The sequence below is a fragment of the Anopheles cruzii genome, chromosome 3 (genome assembly GCF_943734635.1).
Source record: "Anopheles cruzii chromosome 3, idAnoCruzAS_RS32_06, whole genome shotgun sequence".
Lineage (NCBI taxonomy): Eukaryota > Metazoa > Arthropoda > Insecta > Diptera > Culicidae > Anopheles > Anopheles cruzii.
Genome location: NC_069145.1, coordinates 82,702,678 through 82,725,379, shown reverse-complemented (window position 1 = coordinate 82,725,379; position 22,702 = coordinate 82,702,678). Strand labels below are relative to the sequence as shown.

Below are 22,702 nucleotides of genomic sequence, written 5' to 3'. Positions count from 1 at the left end.
AATTATGTGGCTGGTCTGTGGTGTGATTATTAGGGTTGAGTGTCGATGCTGCCGGGCGTCGTTGCGGGTTTTGGCAAATACCGAAACCCGCAACATTGCGCCGTTTAGTTGAGTTTAGTTCACTTACTAGGCGTTGGTTGGAGGCGTTTAGTGATTTATGGCAAAAGTAACCTATTTGGCTAACCTTGCTGACACTGGATGCGAGATGAAGTGCATTTCCAAACCATAATGTTCCCACGTCCAACGGCACGTCAACCGTCGTCATCGTTGTAGAAGTTTGGCCAGCTTGCTCAAAGTTTGATGACAAATTCACGACAATGATTTACATTTTATATTGCTTTCTTCTCTCTTTCCAGGTAAGGAACTTTCTTCCGCTGGGAAATCTTCTACTCATCACTCCAAACTTCAAGGGTTTCGATGCGACTTCGCTGGAGGAAAAGTGTGTCAGGACGGCAGGGACGGAGAGGAGAATGAGGAGAATGGCCTTGCCATCATCTCTGCCATTGACAACCTTTCTCTCAGGAAATGGTCAACCTGGGATTATCTGATACGTACCCGAGACTAACCGAGTTGACACTCGACACGTTCTTTTCCAATTTTCTAACACCGGCCCCGACGTATCCGGTGCCGCTCCTTATGCTGTGACGCATCGAGAATACCTCTCGCCCGGCTAGAAGCGTGTGGCCCTATCGCAAAACGATGTCCTCGATCCAATTCATTCTGCTCATTCATGAATATATAACACGATGCTGTTATCAGACAGTCACCAAACCGCAACGTCACACCGGCAGGAAAGGTTACATTACTTAGCATGAATAATATATTCATTCGGTTCCGTGTGTGTGTCTTTGTTTAGACAATCATTGTCCCCACATTCCCTGCTAGGGTTGCAATGGGGAGTTGGATGAGGATCTATTAAATCGATCGGCGTTTACCTTTGTGGCTTCCCGGGGTTTGTTTACTGGAATTTTTCCAGTCTTCGACATTCTTAAAGCGCCTAGAAATTGCAAGCTGCTTTAGAGATTGCGGGTGAAATAAATGGGTATTTCACTCCATTGGCCGGCCACCAGCTTAGGGGGTGCGTCAAAAATGTGTGCCATCAACCGGAAGTACACTAGCGAAACCGGCGCGCTCTGGTGCTCTAAATCTTGCCCGACTCAACACCTGTTTCGCCACCTGTCTGGCGTCTAAAAGCGTGTTTTCGCCGATCGGGATGGGAAAATCTCAACCACCCTCCACCGAGGGCCGGCTAGCCGTCCATCGTGTGTGGGAAACGCTAGATTTTATCAGCAGAAATTAAATTATCGGCACTTGGCACGATAAAAATAAAGCTACTTGAACTGAACGCGCCGCCAGCCAGGTGCCGGACACAGCGGTGGAACGCATAGAACCGTGACCACCGGATCGGTGGTGAGAAATTGGCGTAAAAAGCCGCCGATGGGCAACCGGGTAATAGTTTTCGGTCGGCCGGCTGGTTGGCGACAAAAAGAGGTGGTAACATCGCGTACAAAATTAGATCTATCCCCGGAGATAACCGTACCATTAGCCCCCCCCTCCTTCCCGCTCGGACCGGGTTATCCGTGAAATGATCGTGTCCCAATTGAGTGAGCCGACCATATGCCGGTGGAGAAAATAACTAGGTTGGGAAAAACGAGCCACAGAAAGAGCGAGAGAGAGAAAGGGGCCAAAAACTGGGCGCAACATTTGGAAGACACCCCGAAAACAACGCCGCGTGGTACGTAAACAATGAGGGGTGTAAACCGATGGTGCCAGGGTCGTGGTCAGTCAGGTGTACGAAAGTCAGAAGGAATATGATTGAATCAAGACACGGGACGCATAGCCGTTGACCATGGCGACGAGAACACGGTCGCCACGGTTCCGGCACCTTCTCACAATAATTTACTCACACACTTTCTCCGACCACCGCGGGGTCACACGGGTGTATTCTGGACAATCATCTTCACCTTTTCCCCCAATTTAGATGATAATTATCTGAACATAAATCTCTCCTGGTCCGGGCATACTTCAGAACAATCTTTGCTTTGGCCGCGCCTCGAGTGTCTCATTTCTCTCTCGTGCCCGGTGTGATCCTCCCGATTTGTGGTCGACTCAGGAAGTGGAGTGAAGTGTCACGAAAGAAGTTTTCGACGATGTCAAGATGCTGCATTGCACAGGAAACATCGCCTGAGTGCAATTAAATCAATGCTGGAAGCAAAGTTTGCACAAGACTTCTGTCGTCTGGGAATGCAAATCTCCCGACTTATCTTTTGTCCCACTGCCATTGATTCAAAGATTTCAATCAGCTCTTCAACTTGGCCGAGGAAAACTTAGCTCTGGGGAACGCCTTTTGCGCTTGAATGGAAGGTGTTGCAAGGACGTCCACTGAATCGTATTTCTCAACAGCCCTTCAGCCCTCGTTGGGTGTCGTAACGAGAGCGTTTTTTTATTCTCTCGTAAACTTCAAGAGGTAATGCTTGTACCGTGGGCGAATCATCCCTGGAGCGGTATGAATTTTAGAGCCAACACCGTGTTCACCTTGGCCGGTAGGAAATTTTCAACATTCTTGGCGAAGCCGCTACTAGCCGCTCGACGAATTTATGCTTGTGGCTGCCATTCGGCTCCGTAATGGCGCACAGGGTTCCTATCTCACTTTCTTCACGCTAACGAGCTTGTTATATGAACCATTCTGGTAACACTTTCATCTCCATTCCCCGTGGACGCCTCGTGCTACGGGGCAATTTATGGGCCGAACAAATTGTGTGTGTGTTTTCGCTTCCTTTCGGCCCGGCGCCGTGGCGGTGAAAACGATAACACATTCCAGCAAATGAGCACTTCCTGACACCTTCCTCTAGCGTTATGTTGCATCGGTGGACCGGTCATAGAGAAGAACGACTGATGGAACAAACATGTACCCCCGACGAGACTAATCTTTTCTTGTTGAATTAAATTTTCCTTCCGCATGCGTTCGTGGCCGGGGCTGAAAAATCACTTTTGCGGCGGAACCCTGGCAACGTCACCAACCGTAGCCGGTCTGAAGTGTAGGTATCGACGACGGCGGGCGCAGTGACCGCGTTTCGTATGCGTCACGTGCTTCGTTCGGAAGACTTACTAATTGCGTTACTTTGTCGCCACTGCAGATACCGACAATCAGCGTGTCATCATTCACGTGAAGGATGTGAACGACGAGCCGCCGTACTTCATTAACCGTCCGCTGCCGATGCAGGCCGTGGTGCAGCTGAACGCACCGCCCAACACGCCCGTGTTCACGCTGCAGGCCCGCGATCCCGATACTGATCACAATATTCATTACTTCATCGTACGTGATCGGACTGGCGGGCGGTTCGAGGTGGACGAGCGCTCCGGCGTGGTGCGGACGCGCGGCACCGACCTTTTCCAGCTGGACATGGAGTACGTGCTGTACGTGAAGGCGGAAGATCAGAACGGCAAGGTGGACGATCGGCGGTTCCAGAGCACGCCCGAGGAGCGGCTGTCGATTGTCGGCGGCAAACGGGCGCCGCAGTTCTACATGCCCAGCTACGAAGCGGAAATTCCGGAGAACCAGAAAAAGGACTCAGAGTAAGTCGTGCGTCGTGTGCGCGGTGTGCCGGGGACGATGATCACTGACGAAGCCCTTGTGGTCCCTTTCCACAGCATAATTTCCGTGAAAGCCAAGTCGTTCGCCGACCGGGAGATACGCTACACACTGAAGGCGCAGGGCCAGGGTGCCGGCACTTTCAACATTGGACCCACCTCCGGCATCGTGAAGCTGGCGAAGGAGCTAGACTTTGAGGATCTGCGCCAACCGCACGTCTACTCGTTGGTCGTTACCGCTACGGAAGACTCGGGTGGTTTCTCGACATCGGTTGAGGTGAGTTGCCGGGTGGCGCGCAACGGAACGGCGGTAAAACTTTTAACGCCATGACCTCTTCCATTCCAGCTTACCATTCGTGTGACGGACGTGAACGATAACGCGCCCAAGTTCGAGCTGCCCGATTACCAGGCGCACAACGTGGACGAAGACATAGCGCTGGGAACGAGCATCCTGAAGGTGAAGGCGATGGACGCTGATTCGGGCGCGAACGCAGAAATCGAGTACCTCGTGTCGGACGATCACTTTGCCGTCGATTCGAACGGGATTATCGTGAACAACAAGCAGTTGGACGCGGATAACAACAACGCGTACTACGAGTTTGTGGTCACGGCCAAGGATAAGGGCGAACCGGCCAAGACCGGCACGGCGACGGTGCGCATCTACACGAAGAACAAGAACGACGAGGAACCCAAGTTCAGCCAGCAGGTGTACACGCCGAACGTGGACGAGAACGCCGGTCCGAACACGCTCGTGACGACGGTGGTCGCTTCGGACAAGGATGGCGACAATGTGCGGTTCGGGTTCGTGGGCGGCGGCACCAGTAGTGGCCAGTTTGTGATTGAAGAGATCACGGGTGTGATTCGGCTGCACAGCAAGGCAATTTCGCTCGATCGGGACAAGTATGAATTGAATGTAACAGCTATGGACGATGGGTCGTGCTGCGTCAATGGGGACGCTACGATCCATACCTCCACAGCTGTTGTCGTTGTGTTCATCACCGATGTGAACGACAACAAGCCGGTGTTCAAGGACTGCGGCACGTACTACCCGAAGGTGGAGGAAGGTGCCCCCAACGGCAGTCCGGTCATCAAGGTGCAGGCTACCGACGAAGATAAAGGAGTCAATGGGCAGGTAAGTGGCAAGGGCGCGCATTCAAAGAAGTAGAACCACCCTATTAAACCACCATTTTGCCTTGTTTTAGGTTAAGTACTCGATCGTTCAACAACCGAACCAGAAGGGCACAAAGTTTACGGTCGACGAAGAGACGGGCGAAGTGTCGACGAACAAGGTGTTCGATCGCGAAGGGGACGACGGAAAGTTCGTGTCGGTGACGGTGAAAGCTACCGATCAGGGCGAACCCAGTCTGGAGGGCGTATGCTCGTTCACCGTGGAAATTACGGATGTGAACGACAATCCGCCGCTGTTCGACCGACAGGTAAGGGCGCAGCTCTGACCACGCTAGCGGGGCCTCGATTGGAACAATTAATAACTTGGTGAACTAACTTTTCGCACAGAAATACGTTGAAAACGTGAAGCAAGATGCCAGCATCGGTACGAATATCCTGCGCGTGTCTGCCTCGGATGAAGATGCCGACAACAACGGGGCGATCGTGTACACGCTCAGTGCACCTCACAGCCCGAACGATCTCGAGTACTTCGAGATTCAGCCAGAGTCCGGTTGGATCGTGCTCAAGAAGCCACTGGACGTAAGTATTCCATGATTCAGTTCTATCGCTCATACCGATCGACTCGATTATCCTTCCCCCAACTCTGTCCCCCAAAACTAAAATCACCTTCTTGAATGTCTTCGACTCGTTGTTCATGGTACTATTGATTCTTACCGAGTATTGTGATCCGGAAAGAGATTGCATCCAGCAGTTGTAGCAAATGGGCCCTGCTGTATTAGTCCGATGTGACTAGAAGAGTCACAAAATTACCACAGTGAAGGTCTTTTCTCTAACGTAAAGTGTGGCTGCCGCAGACAAAGTACGAAATACTCGAACACACAGCAGCAATTGATTAATAATCAACCGCGAAGCAGTTGATTAATAAGTAAAGGTACAATAAGAAAGAGAGAGAGAGAAAGAAGAAGTTTAACAAGGAATTATGATTTCCGTTTCGCGTGTTAAACACGTGCGTTCTTCTGTTTCCGTTCAATTTGAATTTGATTTTGAATGAATTTGTTTACCATAAAAACGCACCGTATTTTTAAGTGATTTTAAGCCGTTTTTGTTTAAAAATGTTCCGTTCCTCTTACACTAGCGCCCCAAGCGGCGGGTGCCCTAACTAACGGCGGCTGAATACGCAGCCATTACTGCAGCCTTCCAGTACGCAGCCGATTCGAAACCATCGTTTGAAAATGTTTCGCAGGAAATCGAGGATTTTGCTTACAACTATAACTTAAAACACCACGGAGCAGTCTTAGCGGCTTTTTTACCTCTACCAATTACAGCACCAATTTCATTTTCAGTTGCCGTGAGTCAGAGAGTCAGACATCTTCTTCTTGTGGCGCCGGGAGGCAACAGAGCGATTCGCTGCCTTCCGCGCCCAGCCGTGATTGCAGATGCCTCGTTCTCTTCAACGCAAGAATTGATTGATGATTTATGATTTCTAGCTTCCATTGTTGACCTGCGTGCCGTAATGTGTGTATGCACTGTTCGTCTTCCGTCACCACTGCACAACGTACACATTAAGAACGGCAGGAACCCTTGGTCCTGCTCCGCACCAATATGAGTTTCCACTGCACCGAATAATCGTTTGCTTTCATTTACTACTCTTCTATCTGTTTGTTTTAGCGCACCAACTAAATGACTATTCGATAACGATATCTATCTCTCGTACGTATTATATGCTATTTTTAGTGTGTATGGAAATGCTCGACCAAATCGACGAGCGAACTCTTCGGCACAACATTCTGCATTTTTCTTTCGTTTCGTCAACTAAATTACTTTTTCTCCTGTTCTTCTGTTGTAACACCGGAAGCGATTCGTAGTACATCAGCATTTTTGTTTTGACTAGCTCGATTGCTCTACCGCCTTCGCCAAATGAAGCTTATGATGCGAAAAGAATGAAGATTTTGCTAAAAGATTGTATCGAAACATCCGTTCCGAGCTTCATGGCGTTGGTTGAGAGAATTTTGAGCAAGAAGCTGCCAACCAAAACAAACTAATTTTTGATTCATTGGTATGGGCAGCATCATTTTTCTTCGAGCGTGAGGTACGGTTAAATGTTCTATTTTTTCAACCCCAATCTCAAGGCAATTCAGCATCGCGAATATATACTGACACCGCACAACAACAGAACAGGCGATGCTGTAACTCATCCACAATAGTGAGCGGGCATTAGCTTCCGTCCCTCCTGATTCGCGAATGATCGTAGCAAACATGTTTTGATCGTAATCCACCCAACGTGTGCCATTTATGTGGGCTGATTTTGAAATTTTGATTTTAATACCCAACAATATTAACGGTAGCTGATACGATGCTAGAACTCAAAACTAAATGAACCACAACCACACAAAAAAACCGGAAGAAAGTGACATTTTCGCGAAATGATAGAATGGGGAACAAGAGAGCGTAAGAAGCCAAGCAAACTGAACAACTCGTTGGGCGACAGCGTTTTTGTTTCCAATCACGTACCACATTTTTGACTGCCCATCTACTCAGTTCCAGTTTTTTGTATGAGTAAATCGGATTTTTCTGCGTGTATGTTTTGGTTTTGGCTTTAAGTTGCCCACCTACTCGTGAAAGAAAAGACACATTATTTATAGAGGTTTTTTGTATAACTTTTGTGTTAGTCCTTTCCTTATCAGCAGTAAAACAGACAACGTACAGCCAGCCCTTCCCGTGAAGGTTCTGTTGGGTATAGTTGCCATTTTTGAATATCATTAAGTTTGGTTACAGAACTATTTTCCGTTCCCGATGGCGGCGTTTTTGTTGTCGTTGTTGTTGTTTTTTACTTTCTTCGTTAATCATAACGTTCTCACCGTATGTGTTGATTTTCCTAACAATTGCTTCGTTTGGTTAAGTTGTCCGCCCCATTCAACTTGCAACGTCCATGCATGCCAAGCATCCGTTTTTTTGTTGTCTTCTGTATCTGCTTCCAAATACTGTAAAGCAAGAAAACTGAAAACTTCACACAATGATGTATAGGAAAGCTGGAGCAACCCTTGCGTACATTGGTCCATCTTTCCGCAACTGCTTTAGATATACTTATTCAACCTTTCGTTAAGGCAAGAGCGTAGAGTAAAGCAAAACGTGTTTAGGTTTTGAACTTATCGTTTCTCGGAACAACGTTTCAAATTCGATACTCTCATCTTCCGTTTGTTCAAGTTTTGCCCTTCCGTTACTACTGCACTGTTAACTAGCGTTTGGTTCGATGAGTTTTAATTGAGTATTTCTTGTTTTCTTTCTCGTTTCCGTTCACTTCTGCGTATCTGTTCCTCCGTTGTCGCGAATCGATTTTCTTACCACGACTGTGGTGTTGTTCCTACCGTGCGCACATTCGCTCACGCCACGATGGCCACAATTAACGCCAAAGGGCTGCTACTCCGTAAGTAGCGTTTAGCGTTAGCGGCAGTCGAAGATGATGCTAGCAAAATCTGTGTGTATCGCTATGTTTGTTCCTAATCCATTTGGCAGAGACAAAATCAGTTGGTCGATGTACGTGATCTGCGTCTCTTTAACTTCACTGGTACAAAGTACGTTGCATCATTTACAACACACTCCACCATCCGCAAAAGCACACTTACTCCATCATTACACGATGATAGTCTGTGGTAGCCAGACGACTAGTCGAACCTGTGTCGAAGTTGTTTTTTTTTCATCAAAGCCATGTTCAATAGTTTAATTGGCTACCGCCCTACGTCAATCCGTGTTTAAAACCTGCTGGTAGTAGAACTTATTGCTCCTAATTATTGTTTTAATTTTGTGTTTGGTGTATCACTTGGTTTCATTCGAAATTCCCGGCTATTGTTCCGTGTGTAGCGTGAACGAATAGATAAAGCAACAGGTCCAATAACGCACATAACGCTGGCGTAACTGTCGTTCAGCCAAGACACCATTTCGACATTTCAGCTCTTTCACGATGCGGCCACCAACACATCCTCCTACTCATCGTCCTTCTTTTCACCATCATAGTCTAACTTTCGTCACATTATTGGTATCGCTTTGCTCAGAAGTTCCTGTGAATAATTGTTCACCTTTTTATGTTTACCTTGTTATGCTAACTTACTTTTACTTTCTTCCTCAGTTGTTGCAGCGTTCATTAGATGTGTACTAATTATGTATCTTTCTTTTTTCTTTCGTTCTTTTCTTTTTATTTTCATATATACTTTCCGTTTTGGGGCTTTTCGGTTGTATGCTGGCGTCGGCCCATTTGTCGGTTTCGACACGACACAATAACCAACCAAAAACCTTTTACGTTTTCCGAACCAAAACCAATTCAACACTGTACAAAAAACTGACTGATTGTGGCTGTGTCGCTAACTGAAACGATCTTAAAACCGAAATACCCATTTCTTGGCCAAACCCCATAACCTGAAACACGCCGGGGAAAACAATCAAACGATCGGTTTCTCCCGTGACAGCGAGAACGGTACCGGCTGAAGGTGTACGCCTCGGATCGGGGCGATCCGCCGTCCACCGCCGATGTGGACGTAGAGCTCGATGTGGTCGATCGGAACAATAAGCCACCGATCTGGGATCGCAATATCTATGGCCCCATTCACATTAGGGAAAATGTCACTGTCGGTACGGTGGTCACGGCGATCAAAGCAAGGTTGGTATTGAAAGTCAGTTCCAGTGGTGGTGCCAGGATAGCCGAAACCTATCCTCACTCTACGATAATTAGCTCCGTAAGCTGCACAGCGCACCATCCCGTTGTTTGTTGATATGCCTCACTAACTAACGCCGTCACGCGCGGTATCTCACCTTCTAACGTAACCGTAACGCATCTACTAGCTCGTTTAGTACATAACATGCCTCCGAATCCTGTTAGCCTGCGCGCACACCAGTCACCGGAAGGATCCTTGGCGAAAACGGCCACCGGCTGTGTGGGTGGCTGCCTCGGATTCCTCGGGCGAAGGTTTGCGCGCATGTGCTGCGGATGATGTTCATTGGAGGGGAATTCGAACTTTCTTGGTCAGCAAATCCCCTCCAGTGGGCAGTGTCACAGCAGCGGGATTGAACTGAATGTAGCTTGAAACTTGGTAAACCGGATCGAACGCGGACTCGGCTCGTGGAACATGTTTTCAACCCGTATTTTTGATGGAAACATATTCTACGAACTGGGCCGCAGTGGACCTATCTTTAACTTGCTCATTTCTTTATGCCTCTCACTACGCAACATTTCTGACACTAGAAACTATATAATATACATAACTACATGATATTCTGTAAACGGTGCGTCACCAATGCCACGAAAGTCGGATACTCTTCGAGGTGCCAGCGTAAGTCTATGGGTGGTCACTCGTCCTGCAATCCGCACCATCGACAACCAGCTGGCCAGCGCATTTCATCGAATTCATTCGATCGTTTTTTTCTGCGTTTAGTGGACCAACATGCGAAGAGCGCGTCGAAAGTTTTGTTTGTTCATTTCTTTTGAACAATGTTGTTATATTTTTTCAACCAAAAGAATATTTATGCGTTATTCGTTTTTTGAAATCCGTCTGCTGAGCCTTTCTCTCTCTCTCTCTCGTGAAAAAGTTTGCTGCGAGTGGTTTTTATTTACCTTTTGAACGCCGACAGCTACACAATTTTGCCAAGATCGGAGCCAAGACTTTTTGATAGTGTTTATCGTCGTAATTTTTCCCATCAAGACCGTTTTGGGTGCGCCGTTTGCAATCGTTTTTTTCCGGCAACTCAATTTTGGTATCTCAGTTTTACACCTCAGCCAGTCAAGACATCAGTCGAAGTGAAGACAAAAAACAAACAGAGTCATCGATAAGCGATAACAGCAAGGATGCGGACGAACGGCGGCCGCGCGACGGAGTGTGAACCGATTTTTGATCACCGAATTTGTTTTTTGCTCTCTCTCTTTTTCTCTCTCTTTCTCTTTCTCTCTTTTTCTCTTTTTCCAAAACCCAATGCATCGTGATTTTTTTCGCGCAACGGCTGGCTACGACATTCCCCCGCGGGATTATACACGACCGTTCATCGTGTTTAATGCAACTTTGGTCGGGAAATCATTTTTTGTGCGTTTTTGTAACTTTTGGTATTTCGTTTTTTGGCCATCTCGTCTGCGTTACTCATTGTCTCATTGGTTTTGTTTCGTTTTTCGATGTGAATGTTTTGGTTTTGCCCTTTGTCCTCTACAAATGTGGCGATTTTTGTTCTCTCTGCTGTGCAACTTTACATCGTGTTGTTTCTTTTTGTTTCAATAATCGGTTTCACATGTTTTACTAATGTCGGTCGGTTTTTTTGTCACGCCCGTGACATGCACAATGCTTTTTGTGAACGTTTTGCGATCGATGTACATTTTTTCGGTTTTCGGTTGTTTTGTTTTGTGTTTTAATGGTTTCATCCTCGATCCGTCTCTCCCGCCCGTCCGTTGCTGTTTTGCGTTTCTGCCTACCCGGTATCGGTATCGGATTTTTGTTTTTGCATTAAAAATTCGTCGCGCCCGAAATGTGTGTTTGTTTAACATTTTGATTTCACAATTTCGTTGATACACTCCACCATTTAAATGTCGTTTGTGTGATTCATTTTGCTATAATACCGTTGCGGCCCGTTGCGCAACCGTTAGCGCGAAACGTACAAGCTCGAGGCGATGGCCCAAGACAAGGGATACCCGCCGCTGTCGCGTACGGTCGAGGTGCAGATCGATGTCGTCGATCGGGCCAATAATCCGCCGGTCTGGGACAATACCGGCGTCTATGGGCCGATCTACGTCAAAGAAAATATGCCGGTCGGTGGAAAGGTTGTCTCGATAAAGGCCAGGTCGGTGTTGACGCGCAAACCACGCGCACCATTTTCTTAAACCACATTTCTTTTCCACTTTTATTTGAGCTGTAAAAAAGTGTCAGTTACTTCTCTTCAACGTACACCACCGTGCGTTGGGCTTCGGTTTTGACTTTTATTTTAATCCTTTACCTAACATACATAGAACATTATTGCACTGAAGATGTTAAGCTTTGAACCAACCATACAGACCGTTTACCATTACTCTTTGTCTAGAACGTATAACTTAATTTGTTTGTTTGTGTGTTGCTTTCGTTTTGTATTAAGTTGATCCGGTAGCGTTACCTTGATGAATTTAAAGTTTTTCATTTACCATATTACAAGCATACCTCTCTGGCCAACTCTGTAGCGTACCCGTGTACCGGGAGAACTCTTAAGCGTGCCCCAAGATATGTTTTATCTGGCGGTTTTCCATCCAATCCAACTCCATCACCCACGGGACCACCACACACAGGGAGCCAATGCATTATGCTGTTGATCAATTGTCCGTATCATGCAGCGTATCGTTTGCACCAAGCATTCAAACAGTTCCCCGTTGGGGAAAGTATGTCACACCCAACAATGGACGATGGAAACTAGAATGGAGTTTCATCAACAACCACGGCAGAAACAAACACTGTACACCGCGACGTTTCGCCGTTGTCGCCAATAATTAAAGAGTCTGGTGAAGGATGGTGATCACATCTCCTCGTCCCGGGGACAATTTTGTCGATAGACTCTTTCCAATCACTTTCACGGGGCGAATTCAATCCACGATAGGTTCTTCGCCTGATTGATTTGCATCTTTTCATTATCGCAAATGGTTCACTCTTCGCGCTGGCTCCGGGGAGGGAGGGAAAGGTGAGCTTCCGATTGTAAGTTGTCGGTAATTACTAGTCGATGAAAGGGGAAAAATGTCTACCCCATCGTCCTTACGGGGCGGGACGACTGCATTACGGGCTTCGGGTCCGGAATGCGCACGGAAGAGTGGTCGGCCGCCACAGGATCAGCAGTTTCCCGGGCACTTAATTAACTTTCCATTAGCGTCATTACCGATCGGCTAGATAGCAGCTGCTGCGGGCTTTGTGGTCATCCTGCACGGGAAAAGGCACTGGCCCAAGCTGCTGGCTTTGCAACTTCCCCAAATGAGCTGCGCATCTCCATTGTTCGTGGCTCGCTCCCTTTGGGTGTGTGGACCGTGAGTTCAGGATTTCCGGCGACGGACTACGCCACACACCACACACCGGTGATGAAGGATCGTATTTAGTTAATTGATATCCTCTCAGCATCGCTCGCGCCGGCGACTTTAGCATGTGTTATGCTCGGTGCTAATGATGTGAGCATGAGTCTGCGACAGTATCCATTTTTTTCCTCCCTTTTTTTGTCGATCGCTCACGACACTATGAATTATTTACTGGCCCATAATTTACAGCCACGGCACGTGGCATCCCTCGGCATCCTTGTGGTTCTGCTCGTTTCAAATATGCTCGCCGGCCGAAAGGTTTGCGAAAGGAGCCCGAGCAAGGTTGGGACTCTTTAGCACGTAACTCAAGCAATATGAAAAATGCGAATCCCTGGCCGGAAGTAGAACCCCGCGTGTGTCACTATGCTTGCCGCGTACCGCAAACACCTCGGTGGCATAATTTTCATTCACCCACCAGAGAACGATGGGTTAGTTATGGACCCGGGCTCTCGTGTTTTGGGTCATCTTCAATCCCTTTTTTTTGCTGCCGCTGTCCGCTGATTTCTTATGCATGGCGGCAACATTCCCCTAAACATCTCGCTGATGACCCACGCTGGCCACGCAGAGCTCCGAGGACCCCGACCGAGCATCGACCGACCGATTCAACCCCGAAGCACAGAAGAAAAATAGCGCTCGCCCCGCTCGTGGTCGCAGATGGTAATAAGGAAATTAATTATTTTTCTGTGTCCTACCGCGCGTGGTGTCAGCTTTTTAGCATTTTTTATTGCAACCCCAGCCCAAAGCACACGTAGAGGGCACTTTCGGGATTGACCACCCATCTGTGTCCGTGTCCGGCGGTGCTGCTACCCGCAACCGCCGCAATCGCAACTGGTGATGGGCCGGAAAAAGATCGTGAGCTTTTGATATGCTCTCGGCGGTTAGTTTCGCTGCTTGCGTGGCCTGCATACAAATTGTCCACGGTTCCGGCCGGTTCACGGTTCCAAACTTTCCGTACGGCGCTCTGTTCCGGTACATTCGCCAGCAAAATGCCCACCCCAAAAACATTAACCCGTCGCCTCGGCCTCGCCGAGTGCCCTTGCCCGTGGGTCCCTGTTTTGGGTCTAACGGCAGCGCAGGACCTAGCGTAAAAGAGCGAACGCACCACAACACTGTGTCTACGGTGGCGTACAGCGCACCGCGGGATTTCGGGTCTGGAACCGGAACAATTCCATGCATATCTCATGTGTCCTTTTGCCGTTTTTTCTTCTTCTTTTTTTAGGGCAATGAAGCAAGGTTTCCGCATGAAGGAGGGCAACATTTGGCCTGTGGCCTTTTTTCCAGCTTGCACGAAAAATCAAAAAAACCAAACGGACAAACACGATTTTTGATAAGAAGTAGCGTCACAAAAATCAGCCGCCGAAACGTGTGGCGCTGGCGTGCGGCGCTGGCGCTTCGCCGCCGACCACGCGCCTCGAGGTGGAAAGGTTTTGAATTTTTCATGCAAGGAATAACATTCTTACACGTTTTTTTTGCCCCCTCTGTTCCGTAGTTGTTCAGTTCGTTGGCCGTAACTGGCGTGCTCGATGATTTCTGGGCCGTGGCTCTTCTGGACAGGAATCGGACTCTGGATATGTGCTCTCTCTCTGACCCCTGAGGGATCTTCAGTCGGCGTGTTTCGGCGGTTCGGGAACGCTCGAAGGAGAGATCGCCCCAGAAGAACCCGCCACGTTCGTGGCCATGCCACGCGTGACAATTCTCTAAAATATTAGTGTGACACAGTTGAATGTTTGAAATGTTTCCCGTGCACCGGTCTGTCACGTAACGGCAAAGGGATCGGTTAGGGCTGAGTGAACCATCAAGATAAAAGTTTTGCCCTTAGCAGGTTTTTGCTTTAAAATTGGCGGCCCTACCGGACGGACGGCGTGTCGCTCTCATTTCATGCTGCTGATTAAGTAAACCCCTGAGCCCCGGGGGAATTCCGCGCAAACGCGATCGTTTACGTGATGTCCAGCGCGCAAAACAGAAACTAGCAAATGATGTGCCTGTGTGAGGTGTGTGTGCCGAAAATGGAACCCAGAAACAGTTCCTCGGTCCCGTTACGGATTACGAGAAAAAATCTCCAACATTACACGCTCCTTCGGCCCCCCCCCCCCCCCCCCCCGGTTTCTCGTCGGCGGATACCTTTTCTCTGCGGGTAATCATAGAAATGGGTTTGATTCGACCCTTCGACGTCAGCCGGTCAGCTAAGGAGCGTGCTCGAGGCTTCTGATTCCGCCGAGAAAGCCCAGCCAGCTTTAAGCGCGGCTAACCGTCTGCTCGATTCGGCACGGTCGGGGCAAAAATCGGCCGAAAAAAAAAGGTTCAGCTTTAAACGGAAGCCGCCGCAAATGTCGGTTGTCGCAATTGCGAAACACGGACCGAGGCTCCGGCCGTTAAGCCTGCGCGCCAGCCCAGCTCAGCCGAGCGCTGCTCCGCCGTAATGTTATGGGCTGGAAATGGGTTTAATGCCGAAATGGAAAACATTTCACCGCTCGGGCCCTCGCCGGATTAGTGAGAGATTAGTTGGAACTCTAATTATGTAGTTGAAGATGGAATGCCATTACCAGACATGTAAATGGCCGACCGTGGGATTGTAATTCCGGCCTCCGCCGTCCCAGACACACACACGTACGTACGTGCATGCGTACGTGTGCCTTTCCGGGGGTCTGTGCGAGAAAAAGGGACCAACTTCAAACTGCTGCTGTTGTGGACCTGCGCTTCGGCATGCGACAGAAAGCTTCCGGAATAATCGGAAGTGCGGCCCGATGACAGCATTCGTCCATGATCCGTGCCACAGCATAGGCAGGCGGGCAGAGGGTGTGTGTGGTGCGCCATCGCGCGTGTGTTGTAAGTACACACGAGAATGGGGTGCCAGGTTTTTTGCATGACGTTGTTTTTCCCCGGAACAGCTCATCCGTAAAGCTTCAGCGCCACGTGAAAGCTTCGCTTTCAGCTGACAAGGACATGCCCGGGACTCGGGGGCCGGAACCACACCCAGCGCGCTGGAGACCGCAGATGAAGCGACGCGCGATGCCGGGTTGAGCGTTGGAGAAGCAGAGGGACGCAAAAAATCTCATAACATCTCACAGCCGTCACGTGGACCATACGTCACACGGATAAGCTGAACCGACCACGGGGGACGGGGACGTCCGGCAGGCATTTCCGCAGATAGCGGTGGGTGGTTTTGGTTGACCAGTGCCAGTGCTAGCGAGGGACACTCGTTATCCTGGAGAAGCGTTTACGGCGCGTCCCCCAGTTATCAGCGGACCGATGGGAGACCGGCACAAGACAGTGCGGAGGAACCGGCGAGCGGTGGCGCAGTACACAATGCAGAGAAGGGTGTGGTGGTGCCGATTTATGGTTTTTACTGAGAACCGCGCGCGTCCTTATGACTCGACTCGAGGACGGCGCCAAAGCCGAAGATTACTCTTGTAACATACCGGCCGCGCGCGCGGCGTGTTGTCGCTCATTTGCTTCTCGCCGTCTTCGCCGGCAGAAGGCTTTCCCCAGTGAAGAGGCATGCTTTTATGCGCCCTTTCTCTCGGTCATCCGCATATTGTCCACGCAAAGGATCTCCATCGACCGAGGTTTAGGTATGTTCCTTTTGCCAGGGAGATGCGAAATTCATTATCTTCCGCACTCCGGCATAAGACCAGATCCTTGCGTGCCTAGTTCACGACTGTGCGGACGTGAAGAACTACATTGTGCCGGGTTAGTGAAGCACAAAGTAACGGAGCTTCTTGTCGCCAAATCCGGCGATAAAACGTGTTGGCGAAATGTTGTAATCCGTTCGCTCCATAGGTCTCTGTGCGCCTAACAAGACCGAGAAAATGAAATTAAAAGGATTTGTTTGGTCCGTGGTTAAAATATTTGCCCCACAACACCGCACACGGTGGCATGATTGGTTGTTTAGGCGCATCGTTTCACCCAATATTTTTAACTGCCCCATTTGCTGCACGGCGGGCGCGCGCTAGCGACCTGATTAAGTCGTTTCGCTTGGCCCCCAAAACCCGAGCAATCATAATCAAGGGCCACGTCGTAATGATATTGACGTCCTCCAAGGACACTCGTCCTCCGCCGAAGCATGTCGCGGCGGTGCTCCACTCCGTCGTCGGGGGAATGTTCATTTGTGAACATTGGCCGTGGCGGCGCGGGTTGTCGCGCGCAAATTCGCCCCCCAAAATCTCGCCCTCCAGGGACATAATCATTAAGGATTGGGGAAGCACACACAGACACACATTACGGCCCATCATTCCCGCCAGTGTTTTGATGGTGGCCCCGTGCGGGAATGGAGATAAAAATTTGCCCCAAAGAGCGTGAATGGGCGAGGATTAAGTAAGTAGCTTCCAAATGAGCCCCACGCCCCGGGACCCGGGACGGGACTAAACGGTTCGAATTGGGACCGGCGCGCGCACCCGGGATATGTGTGTGCATGATTGGAGCGCAATTCACGGTTTATGCTTGTCGTAAACATGTCCATAAAATGGCTGCAAAGGACGCGTGTGTGGGGCCGTGTCGCTGCCGTTGCGCCGTTGGTCAGCGCGTTTTTAATACGCCCGTGTCGTACACGTGTTTACGCGATGCAAAGCGGCCACTCGGCGGAAAACCGTGAGCGATAATTCATGAAGTGGTGGTACCCTAGTACCCTAGGTGTGTGTGCGAATCTGGCCCCGGGAGTCGTTGTACACAAATGACACGCAACGAAATAAAACCGGCAAAAAGTGGAAAGCGAATGCGAAGCAAATTTGGGCAAAGAGTAATTGGAAGTTATGGGCGATGTTTTCGACATTTCCGAACCGCCGCATGCCCACCAGCGGCCCCTGGTGCGCGACGTGGGGGGGGTCGGTTTGCCTGGAAACGACAGCTGCCTGCCACGAGCCCACCGAACCGTGTATCATCCCCTCTGGCTGCTTTAATTTCGGACGCTGTTTTGATTTGTTCTCTCCCTTTTTTTGCTCCTCTCGGTGGCTTTATGGCGGAACTTTCTTTCTGCCAGCGCGAGGTGACGTTTTTGTGGGCTTTCTACCGCCGAGAAGGAAAACCTTGAAAGACTCTGGTCATATAATACCTTCCTTCAACCCCAATTTTTTTTCGTTCATTTCATTATTTGTTTTTCCTTCCGGGGCGCGTCCTTCCGAACAAAAAAGAAGAAACAAAGGATCGATCAACAAGTGCGCGCCCATCGCTTCGGAGAGAGTCCAATCAGTCTTGGGTTGGGACAACGTCGCCTTCCGCAGGTGAAGCTGGTGGCGGGCCTCATCCCGGTTCCGGCATCCTGCTTTCCTCCTACAGAACTATAACCGGCTGCCGTACGCCAATAACGGAACCTTCCTCGAAACGGGCCGGCTGAGGTTCTCGCATCAAGGTTATATCTATCGCTCCATCGCCACCCACTCTAACTCCGGTGCTTCGGCTTTTTATGGGCGGCAGTAAAATATTTGCCAAAGTCTCTCTGTCCCTCGGTGGTGTGCGCTTCAAAGATTATGGACCCCGCAAGTTACGCACTGACCACCGATCAATCGCGGCCGCTGTTGGATCGATCCCATTTCCTGGGACGCTTGTTTGGCTTTGGCCCGTCTCACATCTCGGCTTAGCGCAAACTAAACATCACAAATTACGCAGTGAAACAAGAGGAACTCTGACGGGCGGCTGGGGGGAAGGTCCTTCGCGGTCAGGCCCGGTCGGTTGCCCAGCGCGCGCGCAGCCCTTTCGACGGAGATAAATATAAATCGGATATTTATTGCAAAAGTTTCGACCTTTGTTTCGCGCGCCAGTCACCCGCAGGCGCACCCGTTGGGCGCGCAGGGTTTCGTGATTATACCGCAGCCCCACCGGTGACCAGCGTCTGAATGCTGGACGAACAAAAAGCAAAAGTAATCGGTTACAAATTTGCCGGGTTTTTTTTTCTTCTTTGGGAAATTCCTTGCCGAGCTTACTACTGTGGCCAAACAATATCGGGAATTCGCAATATTATTTAAATAGTCTTTGCAACACATCTATGTGTCGGCATTTGTTCTAATTTTCGGAACGGTCCAACAGGTTCCTGCTTTTTTGCCATCATAGTAAGTGCCTTGGGTTCCTGCAGAGGCGCAAAAGCAACAATTGTTGTGCCACCAACCGTTCATCGACAGGTGGAGCGCGGAGAAAGCAATTAATAATCATACACCGAGCCACGGTGTGGTCTGGGGCTCGGGATCACCCCAAGAGAAGACAACTTTCGTGGCACCAACTCTAGGTATCGCTTTGGTCTGGAGTTTTCCGCGAATGTCGACGCACTGGGCCTGCGATGGTCAGCTGTAGCTATAACTGCACAAGGATAACTTTTGATTAATGTGTATTTTTTCCGGTGCTCTGCTACGTGAACTTCAAGCCGCCGGGGGTCGTCTCGCTCTAGCTCGCCGCTTTATTGGCGGGCTTTACGGGACCTTTCGTCTGATGTTGTGTTGGGTGGAAAAGTTTAAAAATTCAATTACATCCGGACAGCTGCCTTGTCCCTGGCAATGACACACTACGGGCACGGAGCCAAATCGGCACGAAGATTGTTGCTACTTCGCGTGGTGTCCAGCGAATTCCCGGACATCCACAAGTGGCCAGGAAGCATCAGTTCGGGGGTCCATAGAGAGGTGCATCATGATTTTCGCATCAGCTCGTGTCACTTGAGAGGCGTATCTGCTGCCACCACTCGCCCCGATGGGGGATCGATAAATAATAAGCTAGGCCAAGGATTAGGCTTGGTTTCAAGGAACATATTTAATCGATTCACACACACACACACATACACACACGGCATACCGCGATGGTGCTAGTTTCGGTCGCCAAGGACTCGATGGTAAAATAATAACGTCTCGGAACCGACGGTGGTCCGGCCAATTCCATTTCTTTGGCCCAACTTTTCGGTCGTCGCAAATGAAAGATTCATTGAATCCGGCGGACTGTCGGTTGTTCTGCCCACATCAGCCTTTTTTAAATGTTCCAGCAGCTAGCCAGCATGGAAAAGGTTGCCCCACAAAAAATGGAACAACGCCATCGCCAAGACGTGCGCGACGGACAGGACGTCGACGGACAGGATGGAAACTTTGGCAGGGAGTAAATCTGGGGCTTACGTTCGGCGGGTTTGGTTGGCTTTATCTTGGGCGCGCGCGCAACATATGTAAGGCGGTGGCGAAGTAAAACTTTCGAGTCAAACCTGCTTTTCTTAGCCCGTTTTTTCGGGCCACAAAAAGCCTTCCGTCTGGTGGGTCCCGTGGTGAACCTTTTTGCCAAGCCTTCATTTCAGCCGTTATTATTTATGAGTACACGATGGCTGGAAGGAGTTTCGTCGGAGCCGCCAGTCTGTGATTATGTTTTGCCCCTTTTTTGGTCGCTGCTTCTCCATCTCGTGTCTTTAGCATTTTACACGTCACAAGAATGCCGTTTGTTTAGACAACGAGCCAGGCTCTGCCTGGCAGGGCTCGGTTACAAGAATGCTTCCGAACTTCCGTGACAGCTTCTGGTGTGGAGTTGGGCCACACAAGCAGGACGCTGCGTTTTTCCATCCAGCATGGGCCAAATACGCTTATGGTTTAAATTTTAAAGGGCTGACTCACGATGGTCTCCTTTCTGTGTTCCATAATGACTGTATCTGTCTCTGTGTACTAGTTCCCTTAACACACCTTAAAATTGCTACAGAGTTGACCAGTTGACCGCAGTCTGTTATCGATCCTTGTGTTTCATCGTAACCGATGGTATGATTTTGAGCTTCGCTTAATCCTGGTCTCGTTATCGTGCAGTTAATTCGTAACCCACCACTTTGGTTTACTCTCCACGGAGCTCGTAACCGTGTTTTTTGCATTTTGCCTAATCTCGCTATAGAATACAGAACACGCGGGCAACGTTTTGGTTTGCCGCGTTTCTCAAGCGGCGCACCGTTTTTCCTTTTTGGGCTCCGTTGGTAGAAGTGCGGTTATAACATCATAAACGAGAGCCAGGATTTCGCCGGGAACGATGCTTGATTGAATGTGTTGCGTCTATTGGTGGTACTTTTTTCCGTTTAATTCAACACAGATGAGTGCTTTTCAGTTTGTTGTGGAAAAAAGCGTTTGCTTATGCTCGTCTTCCGTTCCGTTCGCGGCCCCACATTCTCTGGTTCGTCCTCCCGGTAGTGTGAAGCCCATCCAGCAGTCAGTCGGTTCGCCACGGAGAACGAGTGTTTGGGGAACGAGACTTCTGTTTCCTGCGAATTAATAGAAAACAATGGCGGCGCTGGTGGGACCCGGCGAATGGGATGCTAGAATTTTTCCAACAACCCACTGGTAGCCGCAGTACTTCTGTCCTCAAGGAGAGAGCAGGCAGCCTTTCAGTAGAGCGCACCCACAATTGGCCCCCAGCCAGCCAGGCGGTCTGTGTATCGCTCGGGGCTGCTTTTGATGAGAAATATTTTGGTTGTTTTATGAAGAACGAAAAAAACAGAAAATATTGTGCTTGCGGAAATGCTGTGTAACCTACGCAACGCGGGCACGTGCCCACTAATGAACGATTCATTCGCCGGGTGAACCTTATACGCTAGACCCGGCCAATGATGGTGACTCTAATTGGACATTGCTGCGGACCGAAATTTAGATCACCGTTTGTTGATTTCTTGGAGAGCATCGCCCCGAATAGGTCACTGTGGGCGGCTGCCGGGTGGGCTAATAACACTGCCACTGATTTGTGTCGAACCAGAGTGTTGGTACTTTGTGTTAAAATTAACCATATTGTTTTCCTTTTCGGTTTCGTAGAAACAAACTAACATTTAACGAAAAGTAACTTGCTATCAGTGTAGGTAGTAGAGAAGGCACCTCAAGCCGATTGAGCAAAATGTTCGCTAACGTGTTTTGTTTACCTCTTCCTCAACTCTCAACGATGGATTGGATTCGCGCGGCATCGATCGATGTGTACAACAGCTCCGGGATCGAGGGCAACCCCACCGTCTTCTATCGGCTAATGCCAGGCTCGACGGCACAGACAAACAAACTGCACACGTTCTACCTCCAACAACGGCCCGACAACGGTGACACCTGGGCGGACATCAAAGTCAACCATCCGCTGGATTTCGAGACGATCAAAGAGTACAACCTGACCGTGCGAGTCGAGGTAAGTTCGTACACGAACGAAAAGCGGAACTATTTAAAACAAACTACGCTTAAAACTTTCTAGACGACCGTTTTAGGTAATTGCGCGCATAACACCACACTGGCTTACAACCACGGGGCGCTAATAACTCACAATTCGACAACAAACTACCGACGGTTGACTGTGTACGAAAAGTTGCCGGACCGGACTTGGCTCCGGGAAACCGCTTTTCGCGCTCGTGCACCCAAAGCACGACCATTGAATCATGGCGGCCATTAAAACTGTTTACCAGTTTGTCGAAAATCTCTTCTCCGGATGCGCGGATCCAGGGAAGAAGTTGACTTTTGTTGTTCCAGCCCAGCCGTTCACCCCACCGTGCTCAGCTGTGGCCAAATCAGAAACTTTTGAGCACTCGCTTCCAACTTCTTTCGATCGCCGAGAATTGGGCAAGTTTGCTCTCTCTCTCCGGGTGTGACTGGCGATGATTTAGCCTCGAGTTCGGGAAAACGCGCACAGAAAGGGCGACGCGAGAATCGAATCCGCTGCGACCGGCCATCCTTTGTGTGCGAGCAGCAAATCAATCTCGTTTGCCACCCGTTTACCGGCGCCAATCGATCCGGACACCACCGGGGAAGCGAAATTAAGTGTCCGTTCCGAGGTTCACTTCAAAGGAAATCGCAAATCCATTCGGCAATATAAAGTACCGTACAGTGGAAGCAACCGAGCGGGCCCGGCCTGGCCCGATGACAATCGATCTTGTATCAGCTGCATCGCCCGCGACCGGCGGGTGGAGTTTTTCGGCCAAAGTTTCCGAGGGCCACACAGATATTGGCCCGTTGCGTTATGAATGGAGCGCACCCG

The 22,702-nt window shown here is 49.6% G+C and overlaps 1 protein-coding gene across 1 annotated transcript in view; it reads left to right on the top strand.

Annotated features, from left to right (window-relative positions):
• The window catches only part of LOC128271146 (neural-cadherin-like), a 68,356-nt gene that overhangs the window by 19,893 nt on the left and 25,761 nt on the right, over positions 1–22,702 (top strand). The window contains 9 exon segments of the mRNA XM_053008586.1: positions 3,027–3,038; positions 3,138–3,576; positions 3,652–3,868; positions 3,938–4,723; positions 4,794–5,027; positions 5,107–5,298; positions 11,336–11,529; positions 21,673–21,701; positions 21,704–21,837. Coding sequence (XP_052864546.1) covers positions 3,027–3,038; positions 3,138–3,576; positions 3,652–3,868; positions 3,938–4,723; positions 4,794–5,027; positions 5,107–5,298; positions 11,336–11,529; positions 21,673–21,701; positions 21,704–21,837 — 2,237 coding nt within the window.